This window comes from Vitis riparia, chromosome 12 (assembly GCF_004353265.1).
Source record: "Vitis riparia cultivar Riparia Gloire de Montpellier isolate 1030 chromosome 12, EGFV_Vit.rip_1.0, whole genome shotgun sequence".
Lineage (NCBI taxonomy): Eukaryota > Viridiplantae > Streptophyta > Magnoliopsida > Vitales > Vitaceae > Vitis > Vitis riparia.
Window position 1 is genome coordinate 16,757,421 of NC_048442.1, and position 12,133 is coordinate 16,769,553.

At 35.6% G+C, this 12,133-nt stretch overlaps 3 protein-coding genes across 3 annotated transcripts; 2 read left to right on the forward strand and 1 right to left on the reverse strand.

The window, feature by feature from the left end:
- Positions 1 to 231: 231 nt before the first annotated feature.
- On the forward strand, positions 232 to 893 carry LOC117927029. The gene has a single exon (XM_034846397.1). It carries the CDS (start codon positions 360 to 362, stop codon positions 732 to 734), a length of 375 nt encoding a protein of 124 aa, XP_034702288.1. The 5' UTR covers positions 232 to 359; the 3' UTR covers positions 735 to 893.
- A 2,176-nt stretch (positions 894 to 3,069) lies between these two features.
- On the forward strand, positions 3,070 to 4,182 carry LOC117926038 (F-box/kelch-repeat protein At3g23880-like). Its single transcript, XM_034845126.1, has one exon. It carries the CDS (start codon positions 3,070 to 3,072, stop codon positions 4,180 to 4,182), a length of 1,113 nt encoding a protein of 370 aa, XP_034701017.1.
- A 2,949-nt stretch (positions 4,183 to 7,131) lies between these two features.
- On the reverse strand, positions 7,132 to 9,689 carry LOC117927334 (F-box protein At3g07870-like). Its single transcript, XM_034846822.1, has 2 exons — positions 8,264 to 9,689; positions 7,132 to 7,772 (listed from the first exon to the last, which is right to left on the reverse strand). The coding sequence occupies exon 1, from the start codon at positions 9,504 to 9,506 to the stop codon at positions 8,277 to 8,279; it is 1,230 nt and encodes a 409-aa protein (XP_034702713.1). The 5' UTR covers positions 9,507 to 9,689; the 3' UTR covers positions 7,132 to 7,772; positions 8,264 to 8,276.
- Between the last annotated feature and the right edge of the window lie 2,444 nt (positions 9,690 to 12,133).

The window sequence follows — 12,133 nt, forward strand, 5'->3', positions numbered from 1 at the left end:
TATTTTACTACAATTTTATTATTTAAATAAATAAATAAAATATTGAACTTAAACTTATTTAAAAAAAGGCTCCGTTCAGTCCACGCGTCACGTGAAAGAAAAAGATGGCGAGTGAGTTTCGGGCCTCAGTATCCCGCGCTACCTGCTGTTTAAAGCACCAAGTTTCTCTCTCTTCGCTCTTCCCTCCATCCGTTTCCCGCCTCTCCCCTCCTTAAAATCCAGCCCCCCTCTCTCAACCCTAACCCTCTCTTTCTCTCTCTAAACCCATCCTCACTTGACTCGCCTATCCCTATCTCTTACCCCAATCTCCTTACTTTCTCTCTCTAAAGTCCTCTCCAATCTCTCTCTGCACTTCGGAAATGAATCGGAGAATCAGAACCCTACACAGATCATCCTCCAAGCGAGATGAGGCTTTCCATCGGTACCTGAAGCCAGGCGCACTCGCTCAACTCAGGGATTCGCGGATCAGCGCCAGATCGCACCGAGTCGACTCGCACTCGCAGATCCATCTTCACCGTACATCTTCGCCGCCCTCTTCTCCTTTGCCTACTCAGATCGACGCCTTTCCTTGCTTCACCGGGAGGAACTACGGCCCCCGGTGCTTGCAGCGGAAGAAGCTTGTTGCGGCGAAGTCCGTGTTTCTGAAGAGTTCGAGTCCAGCGAGTCCGATGTCGGACTCGCCCGATTCGGTCGTTGTAGATTTGTTCGGCCCTGAGATTCTTGTGGCTTATTGAGTGAAGTGGTTTTGACATTTTTTTTCCCTTTTTACTATTGTAGATTTACTACTATCTGTAGTGGAACAACAGTTTTCGGTTTCAGTTGGGGAATTAGGTGGAAAATATGAAAGATGGAGATGAGATTAATAATGAAATCATTAATTGTTCCTTTGTAGATCCCTAGTTGCACATCAATTTCTGATTTTGTCTCTACATCTGGATGAAAATTTTTGCGAGGCATTTTGGATATAAACAACGAATAAGGAAAATTATGAAATGACTTGTGTTTGGATCCTATAAAATGCGTAAGTGAAACTAATAATCTAAAGATTGATCGACTATATGGATATTTTCTAGTTTTTTCGTACTTGTTTATTGATGTCGCAAATATCAAAGCCTTACATGTTAAAGTTCTGATTCCCTCCTCTTTTTTCCCCTGCAAGTTCCAGTTCTGATCTCACTTGCTGTGGTAAGTTCTGATTCCCTCTTTTTTTTCCCTGCAAGTTCCAGTTCTGATCTCACTTGCTGTGGTTTAATTATGAGTTGAAATAGAAGTCATTATTGATTGCTTTGATTTATTTCATACTTGTTTATGAAGCATTTATACGGTAATTGTTTATGTCATAAATATCAAAGCATTGCATGTTAAAATTCTCGTTCTCCCTTTGTTTTTCCCTGCAAGTTCCAGTTCTGATCTCACTTGATGTGGCTTTATTGTGAGTTAAAAAAGATGTCATTATTGATTGCTTTGATTAATAAATGCCAACGTTTTTATTAGGTATATGGTTTTGGTTAACCTTGTGACTTTCTACATTGTGCCGCAAAATTCAACAGATTTTATTGTGTTCCCTTTATTGCAGTTGGTTTGAGAAATCAAGGAGTAGGTTTCATTTTGCTTTCTCTCATTCAATTGGACGATATTAATTGACTGCATCAATTTTGTTTTTCTTGGGTTTAATTCTGGAATTGATGTGATGTTGGTGGGCTTGGAGATAACAAATGAGATGCTTGTGGTTTGAAATCAATCTGCTTGTCTAAAACCGCTGCTATATTAGTTGTGGCATTTATCACCAGGTGAGACCCTTTTAAATGTTCCCTGGGAAATCCTTTGAATCACATCTTTAGATTGCCAGGGCTTAGAGGATCATTAGTAGAACAGAACAGTATAAATGGTTCAGAATTATATTATAAAAGCGATTAGCTTGTTTTCTACAAGGAGTTTACTGGAGCAGGACCTTGATGAATTTTCAAGACCATGGCTTGCTGTTTTGAGGTGCCTCTTTGGAACCATTTTTAAGGAAGAGCTGTGTTTCTTTTCATTTGTAATCTGACTTGTATAAAGTGCAGGTTTCATATCAACAAAGCTAGGTGGGTGAAGCTGCAGAGGTTCATCTTAGAACTAACTCTTCCTTGAAGCTTCTGCATGGTGCACTTCCCATTAGTCCATGGTAATCATTCCTTTAATCTGAAATATGCTGTAAATTTTATATATGCCTTCAACAAAAGCGGTATGGTAATCACTTTGAAAGTCAAGTTCTTGTGATTTCCATCCTTTTGTCTTAAAATCTTACAACTTCAACCAATGCAGAACTCAACTGCCTTTCAGAGCACTCTGTAAATTGTATGAGAAATTGTAAGATTAGTATTAGGTTGAAGAGTTGTGATCATTAGCATGAGCATACTTGTTATAGTGAGTTCAAAGCATGCTCAAGCCTAAAAGTCAATGCTATTCCAAGTAGACATTACTGGCATGTCATTTGAAAAAAAAAGCACCAGTCAAGAACTTGTTTGAGAGTCCATTCTAACATTGGAATAGAAGATAAAAATGAGAAATAATTTTGTTTTTCATAATTGTATTGTTTTTAGAATAAAAATAGGAATGAAAAATTAATCATACTGGAAATCAAATTTTATTCTGATTAGGATTTTAATTCTTTATAATATAAAAAAAAAATGTTATATAGCTAAAAAATTGTGATATTTAGAAGAATAAGTAGTGATGGTCTAAGATAGGAATTTTAGAATTTTTACAAGAAGTTTCCAAATATTAAAAAATAATTGTTAATGGAAAATACAAGTTAAATCAAACCCATTAACCCTTCCAAATGCATAACCATCTAAAACCTAAGTAGAAAGTAGAAAACAATACAAAATGTATTTCAAAATATAAAAACAATTCATGGCACTATCCAAATTCAATCTCTCCCTTATCGCGAATATATTTATATATATATATATAAATATATATATATATACGGGAGAATCGAAATATTCAGGAAAATCTATGGCGAGAATTGACCGCGAGGGCAGAATCAGCTGACTCAAACACGTACACCTCAAGAAGTAATCAACAATGTCGGAGAACGATGTGTCGTACGACGATGTGCCGTGCGATTTGATGAGGCTTTTATTCACAAAGCAGCGTCCCGAGGACCTGGTAATAGCCATGTGCGTCTGCAAGTCATGGCGCGCCATAATTCGTGATTCTTCCTTCGTATATGCGCATCTTAAACACTGTCGTCGCACCTCCCTCACCGATCATAATGCCAGTTTGATAGTGGATGGCGCACACAACTATGACGCTTTCCAATTCTCCATGCAGTATAGTGAAGAGTTTACCGGCCACCGACACTGTAGAATCCTATTCGATAATCTATATTACACTGTGGAGACTTCAAGTGATGGATTGGTCCTACTATCCGCCACTGGTTGCAGGCAAAAAATGCTTTTATGGAACCCCGCCATAAGAAAGTTCAAGCTTATTCCTGTTTCTGGCATAAGAAATCTACTTCATTGCCGTACTGGGTTTCGTCCTGTTCATGAGCAACAAGTTTTGGTTGTTGGGTTCGGCTGTATTGAATGTAATAATAAGTACGACTATAAGATAGTTCAGGTTTTATACTACTTCTCTGATAACGCATTCCAACATTCTTATGTTACGGTTTACTCACTGTGGAGCAATTCTTGGAGAAGAATCAGAGCTACTCCTCCTTGCTATACTAACGTCGATGTGTCCAATGCGTTTGTTAATGAAGCAGTGCACTGGCGGGCCGAGGCGTCTGCAGATTGTTGGGTGATCATGGCGTTTGATTTGAGGGAGGAGGTGTTTCGGGAAATACCACTACCAGATCATCACCATGATTATTACAGTATGTATTGGTACATTGCAGTGTTTGAGGAATTACTTAGTGTAGTTTTGCACTACCAGAACCAAGAAGGGTATGATTTTGTTGAAATATGGGCGATGAAGGAGTATCGGGTGGTGGATTCCTGGTCTAAACTGTTCGTTGTTGGACCGACAAGGTTCTTATACCCTTTGGGATATATGAAGAGTAGGAGGGTTTTGCTGGAAAGCAGGTTTGAAAAGCTAGTTATACACTATCCCAACTATGGACAGAGACAAGACGTCATGCATCCTGTTGGTTTAACCACATACTTGGAAAGCCTTGCTTTGCTTGATGATTAACAGGTAAAATAAATCTATTTATATTCAATTTTTTTAATTCTTTATATGTATTAGAAGTAACAAATAAGCTTTTGAGATCACATCCCTGTGTTTAGTGGCAAGGTGTGCAAATTTCATCAAATATTCTTTTTGATAAAGAATATTATAAAAAGGGAATTCTTATTGCATAATTCCATAATTATAAATTTGATTCTTGGACTTTCTATATGAAAATCCTTTTTGCACTATGGAAACTCTTTTTGCACTAACATCAAGCTTCGAGAGCTTAATAATCATATATTAGTTTAGTTTTTCTACGTAAGATTCTAACCCTTAAATTATAGATTGATTTATCGGTGGAATTTGAGGGAAAGAAAAGAATGGTCATCGGAAATATGAAAAGTATTTAACTTTGACAAAAAAAAATGCTATGGTACAAGAGATGACATGCATGTCTTGCGTAAAATGGTTGTTCATGATGGCTTGGACAGGATAATTCCACTTGGAAAAAATATATTTGAATGGGTGTATTTATAAAATAAATAAATAAATGGGAATAATAGGTGTCGGAATTAAATAAATTGGGAAGAAAAGAAAAGAAAAACAAGTCTAGTTGTGTAATTTTTTTATTGGAAAAAAAATTATGCTTTGGGTATCTTGAAGAGTGTGACGTGTTAGGCTATGTAAGAAGATTGAAGAGGGGTACTGCATGGTGGAAACAAGAGGGTAAAAGAAAAAACAAGATCATTCTGTTAAATGGCATGATGTTGATAGTATGGTATGAATCCGTTAAGGGTTAGGGTGCCTGCTAGGTTAATAATAATAATAATAACAATAATAATAATTTAATATAATAACAATAATAATAATTTAATATAATAACAGAAAGAATACATTTTTAGGAGTTTTAGTTTTTTTTTTTTAAAAAATGATAGATTCTCGGGAATAAATTTTGGAAGAAACAATTTTGATAAAAAATTGGAAACTCTTCAATTAAATTGTTATTAAGTTAAAATAGAAAATTAATAGGAATGTCAATTTTATAATTTTTAGATAAATAATTGATAGTAATAGTTGTTTTTTTTATGTTAATTATTCAAGGAAAATTAATGTATATTTTGTAAAAAAATATATATTTTGAATGATGTAAAATGTTACTTTTATTTCTTTGCATGGTCAAATACGCATGTTTTATATGAAAAATATGTTAGAACATTTTCTTTTATTTATAATAGAAAAATACGGAGATATTATGTTTTTATTTTTGTAAGTTCGAATAAATGAAACAAAATTATTTGATTTTGATTTGTTCCACTCGAGTCAATAAGGTATGATTATTAATCTTTACATTTTTTAGGAGGGAATGTAATTGTGTTAAACTATGACCTTCAATGGTTTATTTATAGTAGTAGTGATTGGTTCTGTTGATTTTAAAAGGAACAAATTTAAGACTAGACACTTATTTGTAAAGTCTTATTGCCTTCAAATGAACAAATTTAAGGTTAGTTATTTATTTGTAAAATCCTACCCAATTAGACAACAAATTTTAACCTAATTGTGCATCATTCATTATTTGATAGGTAGAATAAAAATATTTTAAATGCATTTGATACAATTTGATATGAAATTGTTATTTACATAAATATGAAAAAGTTTGGTTGAAAATTTTTGGATGCTTTAGCACGTTCGAACTTAAGAGTTTTTATGAAATTGTAAATTGTATCTCTTATTTTGTATTCATAATTGAAAATTTTTTATCTATAAAATTGTATTAATATTTCTTATTAGGATTTTAACCTATTTTTTTTATTAATAAATTTTCAGGCACTCTTAATTCGGACGAAGAGTGATGATTAGGTTAGTAATTTGTCTTCATTAGAATTTTTATTTCAAACTTTTATTTTGGACATTGTTTAAGTATTAAAAATTAATTACTATTTGAATTATTCAAGTTTAAAGTTATTTGAACCGCAAGATAGTAGTTGATGTGTTAATTTTTTTTTGAAGTTAAGTTTTGAAGATTATAGTATATTTTATTATTTTGAATTTAGTAATTTGTAACCTTCCTGTTATAAGACGATTGTTTTAATCATTTGCATTCTAAATCTTCGAGCTTGAGGTATGAAATGATTGTCACGTCCACGCTCATGAAGTGAGTTTTGGGACGTGACATCTATCATATCTTTTGTTTCATTTTTTTATCAAGCAATCATAAAACACTTTTTTTATTATGGATGTACTACCAAAAATTAAATGTATAATCTCAATATTCAACGTGTATTTGTGAATAATCTCAATTTTCAATTATTAAACCATTTCATTTTACCAAATTCAATGTTATCCATGTTAATCAACATTTATATGTCCCGATACAACAAGAAGACGTTATCAGTAACAAGTAGTTTTGTTGGTTGGTTAATTGATTAACATTTATACGACATAATCTTTTTATTTGATCTAAGAAGTGACTTGTGTCAAAATTATTACCCATGTCTACTATTTAGGCATAATATTGTCAATCATTCTTACTAAGAAAAAGGAAGAAATCTCGTAAATGGAAAATGGGGGAAAGTAGGGAAAAACAAAAGTGGAAACGGAAAGAACATCCAAAATAGAGGAAACTAAAGGGGAACAAGAGGGATCCACCAAAGATTTTTCTCCCCCCTTTTTTCAAAAGAAAAGGAGGATTTAGATAAAATTGATGAAATGGAAGAGATCTATAAAAATAGTTTGGTCAATGAAACTTCTTATTTGGACTGGAATTCCATCCTTTAGTCCTTGTGGTGTGTGTCTTCATTCACTTAACCTTGAGGCAATGAGTCTTTAGTTCTTCTGGTTTGTGTCCCACTTCATTTAATCACAAGATTGCCAGGGTTAGTGGAATACCCTTTATTCCATTCTTTAGTGCTTCTGATTTGTGTCGTCTTCTTCTTGCATAAAGTAATGCAGTTTGGAGAGAAAGAAAGTACATGCATGTGACGACTTAGCTTGAGATAAATTTTAAATAATGAAGTGAAAGCCACAAGAGATTGACATTTAGTCACACGACAAGGGAAAGAATCCATCCCTAAGCAAAGGACAAAAGGAAAAAACCAAAAGTTTCTTCTTCATACAGCACCAAGAAAAGGGGATTGCCTAAGATAAGATCATCATCAAATTTTGGTTACAAAGGTTCCATGAAGATGATGATGAGATGAACCTGTTTAACCGAAGATTTGTAGAATTCATCGGTGACCGAGCTCATTAGTGTACCAAATGATCAATGAACTGTGGACCTCAAAGGAGTTTGCCTAGTCAAGTGATGAAAGCTATGCAAAACCCATATGTGAGACGGTGATAAAAAGCAATTTTGGAGTCCTTTTAGAAGATACAGGCAATCCTCAATGTAGTCCACAACATTAGGGTATTTAGGGCCCCCTTCTGAGGCGGCTGATATCAGGAGTATATCCAACAGGCTGCTTTAATCATGGTGGTAAGAAAAAAGGGGATCATAAGTCAGGAGTATTCCTTTCATAGTTTGACAGTCGATCAGCCTTAAGAGTAATCCACAATTCGAGAATTAATCCATGTTCCTAACATATTTGCCGCTTAACAGCCCCTTTTTCACAATCCTGTAGCAGCAAAGAGATGATTAGGTTGCTCATATTGGGTGCATGACACCCCTGTTTTCACAATATGTTGCAAGAATTGAGTTAGAATTTGGCTGAAGAGACATGCTGGTATGTCAAAAATGTCTCAATGGGTAGGGGATTTCTGATTTTCCTTTTTCTCTCAATATCCTCTTTCTGAAGATAACTGAAACATGGATACCAACATCCTTTTGGACTTCCCAAGACTGCATCTTGTTTAGGCAGCTTGGCAGCCAATGGATATACACAATTGTTAACAGCAAGCTAAGTCTGATTGTTCATGGGAAAATAGATTCACTTTGTTCTCATGGAAGTTGAAATGAGTCTATTTTGATTTAAAGCATGAATAGCAAGCATGGAGCATGAGTATGGAATTCAGAAACATGCTCCATTCAAATCATACAACTTATGGAAAAAAAAAAAAAAAGGAAAAGAGAAGCAATAGGAAAAGGAAAACAAAGGAGAAAACTCACAGTTCTTCCCCTTTTAACTCTCGGTGTTGCTGTCTATCCAACTGAGGCTTCCCACATGAACGAATGTCTGAAACCAATTTGGTAATCCCTTAAGTGTAAGATCCTTGAATTTTCCGCGCTCTGGATTGTAAGAAACCAAAACTCTTCCTTTATACTCTAGCAAAATTTCACCATTCTTCAGTAGGCATAGCATTCGAACTCCTCTTCCTTTCGGAGCATTTCTCCAAATCTTGTATGGTCGATTCACATCTTGCTTCAATCCCTTTGGCAAGTGAGCTCCAATGTTGAATTCCTTGATCCAGGATTCCTTAACATCATACTCCTTCATAACCCAAACTTCCAATTTCCCATTACTGCGATGAACAGCTGCAGATAGGCAGCCTCCTAGAACCAGTAGATGATAATTACACCTGCTTAATCCTCCACAGTCAGGCTTTGGGATCTCTCTGAATTGCTCATCTGCAAGGTCGAAGGAGACGATGAATCGGGTAACATATCTTCTAGGCCTAGTCACCCAATGAAGCCTTCCATTCACCAAGGCCTCTGATGGCCAGCGATCAAGCTGGTAAGATACCTTTCCTAAACTTCTCCATGTGGGGCTGCCTAGAGTCAGAACTTGAACCTCTGATTGTGAGCAAGTAATTCGACGAAATCTAGAGAATCCCCCATATCCATTCCTGTAATACACTACCTTAACCACCTTGTACACCTCAGTCATGGGGTGGTATCCGAATCCAAAAACCACCTCTTGATCCGGATACTGCAGGGATTTGGGGAGCTGTTTGAAGTCCCTGGTAAAGGGGTTGTGTACATATACAGCATCCTTGAATAACGAGTCGGCCAAACATAGCAGGCCATTACATGATCCAACCACTTCAAACTCAGGCATGGAAGCCCAGAAAGGGATAGTGAGTTTTCTCACCATGTCCTTGTCCCTGCTTTCTGCAGAAATATCTACAAAAGAAATCTGGTTTCTGATGGGGTAATCACAGTGGAGGATCAGGCATGGATTGTACTGAGCGGTGCGGCAGAGGTGCTTGCTAGCAAGAAGAGAGTCCTGTGCCATCAAGCGCCAGCCCCGGCATACAAACCTGAACTGCACCAGAGACGTTACAGGCAGCCTTGAGAGGATGTCCAGGATGATGTCCCGGGGGAGTCTCTCCATGAAGCTTGTTCGAGGACCTTCCCCTCCTCCCATCTCGTATCTTACTCTCTTGCCTGGTTTCTCAAAGTCCAAATCCATCGCAGGCCGATCACTACAAGCACAGTTGCATAAGGGCGAAGAAGAAGAAGAAGAAAGCCAAGGGTTGAAGATGAAGAAAAGAGTAGATAAACTTTGTGGACTTTGCTAAAGCGGTAATTAATATTGTAAAGAGAGACGGAAACCACAAGGAAATAATGGGGGTGTGGGAACCACCATTGAATAATTTTTTTTTTTGGGTATTTGAAGGAGAGTTTTCCTTTTCCTTTTCCTTTAATGCGATGGACCCAACAATGAGAACCATCCCCTGCCGAGCATATATGGCCTTAGTCTGATAGAGAAAATGTAAAAATTTATGATTCTAGCTTCATGCCAATGGAGTGATGACCCATACTGATGGTGACGCAGGGGACACCAAGTCTTCGAAAAGAAAATATCGACCCTGTGTTCCACTATTTCAGCAAACAAATAGTATGATTTTGAAATGCATCCTTTTTTGTTTCTTCTTCTGTGCCCTTTGTGATGGTCATCCAAGAAGTGCACCTCTGCCCACTTACCCAAGTATGCCAAACAAACTACTCCAAAAGGACCTTGTTAGCACCCCACTTGACCCTCTCCAAAACCTATATTTAGATCAGACGGTTAAGAGGCTAGCATATCCTGGTATTACTCCCCAATCACGATATGTCACTTGTATAATTAGATTCTATTGCCTTGGTTTTGAATCTTATTCTTTTATATTTTGATCTCATTTATTTATATACTGTCCTAACCTTTTGTACTCAACAAATAGCCTAGATTTTCCATCATGCATTTTCATCAATCGGGGTTACAAGTTCGATAGGTACCAAATCGATCCCCTAGAAGTTTCCTTAACCCGCACATAGAAGTAGGCACTAATCACTCCCTTTAGGGCAAAATTCAACAACAAAATCCTCAAATTGAATCTAATCAAACTGGGGCTTGATTTGGATGCTCATGTGTGTGTATCAAAAAGTTTGCTACAAGTTCTAAATGCCCAGAAAGTGTTGAACTGGAATCCACAGTAATGTGAAAGTGGCCATCCCAAAAGTATATGAAAGTGCTTTTTCTCACCCAAAAGCTCCATTGAGATTTTGCAGTTTCCTCAGTCAAGAAGGAAGAATAAGCTTAGCATATATATATTTGAAAATATGTCTGCAGGGTCACATGGTCATTCTTCTTTTTTTAAAGGGCGTGTTGGATAAAAGGGACTTTTAAAGGCAATCCAGATGGTCCTCCATATCAAACAAGCTTTAAAAAAGCTCAAGATTAGCTAGAATCTGGGTTATTCATTGCAGTAATGGAGGTCTTAGACATTAACCTTCAACGACAAGCTTTAATTTCTAGCCACTTCATCCATCTAACACAAGCTTTCAATGCCCTCCCTGGACGGAGTCAGATGGGCTCAAACCAGGCCTTTTGAGTTGTTGTACAAATGATTTTGGACTGGGTCCATTCTTCCAAATCTAAGGGGCGAAGCCCAGCCCTATGGGTATTAGGTTTAGTATCGGGGCTCGGTATTTAGAGTTGGGTTTTGAGATTACAAGTCCATTTAGTAGTAATTTTAGGAAGGTATACTTGAAAATTTTTATCTTTCAAGAATTAGAAAGATTGGATTGAGTTGATAGCTAATTAACCTTAATCCAACATGAATTAAGAAACAATAAATTCGAACTTGATCAAATCTATAAAACTTGAGTTGGTCCGATGATGAAAAAACTTTATTGTTTTCATATATTTTTATTAAAATTTAAATAATAAATAGGTCAAAATTTGAAGATGATAAAAAAAAAAATATAAATTTACATATTTTTCTAAAAAAAATGAAAAAAATTATGACAATTTGTTATTTTTTTCTTAACTTTAAAAATTAATTTTAAATTAACTTTTAACCTAATAAAATAACTTATTTGTCTGTTTCATAGAAAATTTATAATATTTGTTATGATTCTTGGCATTTTTCTTTACTTGTTTATTTAAATTTTACTTTACAATTTTCTTACTTTTTTTTTATTAATAATTGACTAAAAATAATTATCTAATTGAATAAAATTATTGAAGAAATATTGCTATATTTTATATAGAATTCATTAATATTTTCTATTTCTAAAATAAAAAAATGAAATATACATACTTTTTTCTTATGCAGTTGATAAGCATCATGACTTTTTGCTTAGAGCTATGAGAAATAATACATCCTTGAATTATTTTTGCCCCAAGCTCATACGAGTCTCTTGAACATGTTGGACCCACCTGTTGGTCATGAACTTCAATTTTGCAGTGCAACTTCCCTACATTTTGGTAAAGGCCAAATTAGAAGATCATGAGTCTCGCCTGCTACTAGTATTGAATTTCCTTTCATCATTGTCGCCTCATTTTCTCGAGAAAATTTCATTTCATTTCATTTCCACCGACAATTGAAGTGAGCATAAAACAATTAAGAGTTTTGGAATCATTGACTTAGTCCAAAAATGACGTAGGGCTGCCACAACTGTTACATAAGACCACGCTATCTTAGTCGGTGGTGGAGGCATTCCCAAACGCAAAAAGGAAGGGGACAGGAGGAATCTGAAAACGGTGTCCGTTCGGTGCTAGATAAGAAAATGGACAGAAACAACACACAGGCTCTTGAAGGTTGCATTAATGTT

What these genes read in the sequence shown, in the direction of transcription:
- LOC117927029 (XM_034846397.1), top strand. Translation starts at nt 360, where the DNA reads ATGAATCGGAGAATCAGAACCCTACACAGATCATCCTCCAAGCGAGAT.
- LOC117926038 (XM_034845126.1), top strand. Translation starts at nt 3,070, where the DNA reads ATGTCGGAGAACGATGTGTCGTACGACGATGTGCCGTGCGATTTGATG.
- LOC117927334 (XM_034846822.1), bottom strand. Translation starts at nt 9,506, where the DNA reads ATGGATTTGGACTTTGAGAAACCAGGCAAGAGAGTAAGATACGAGATG.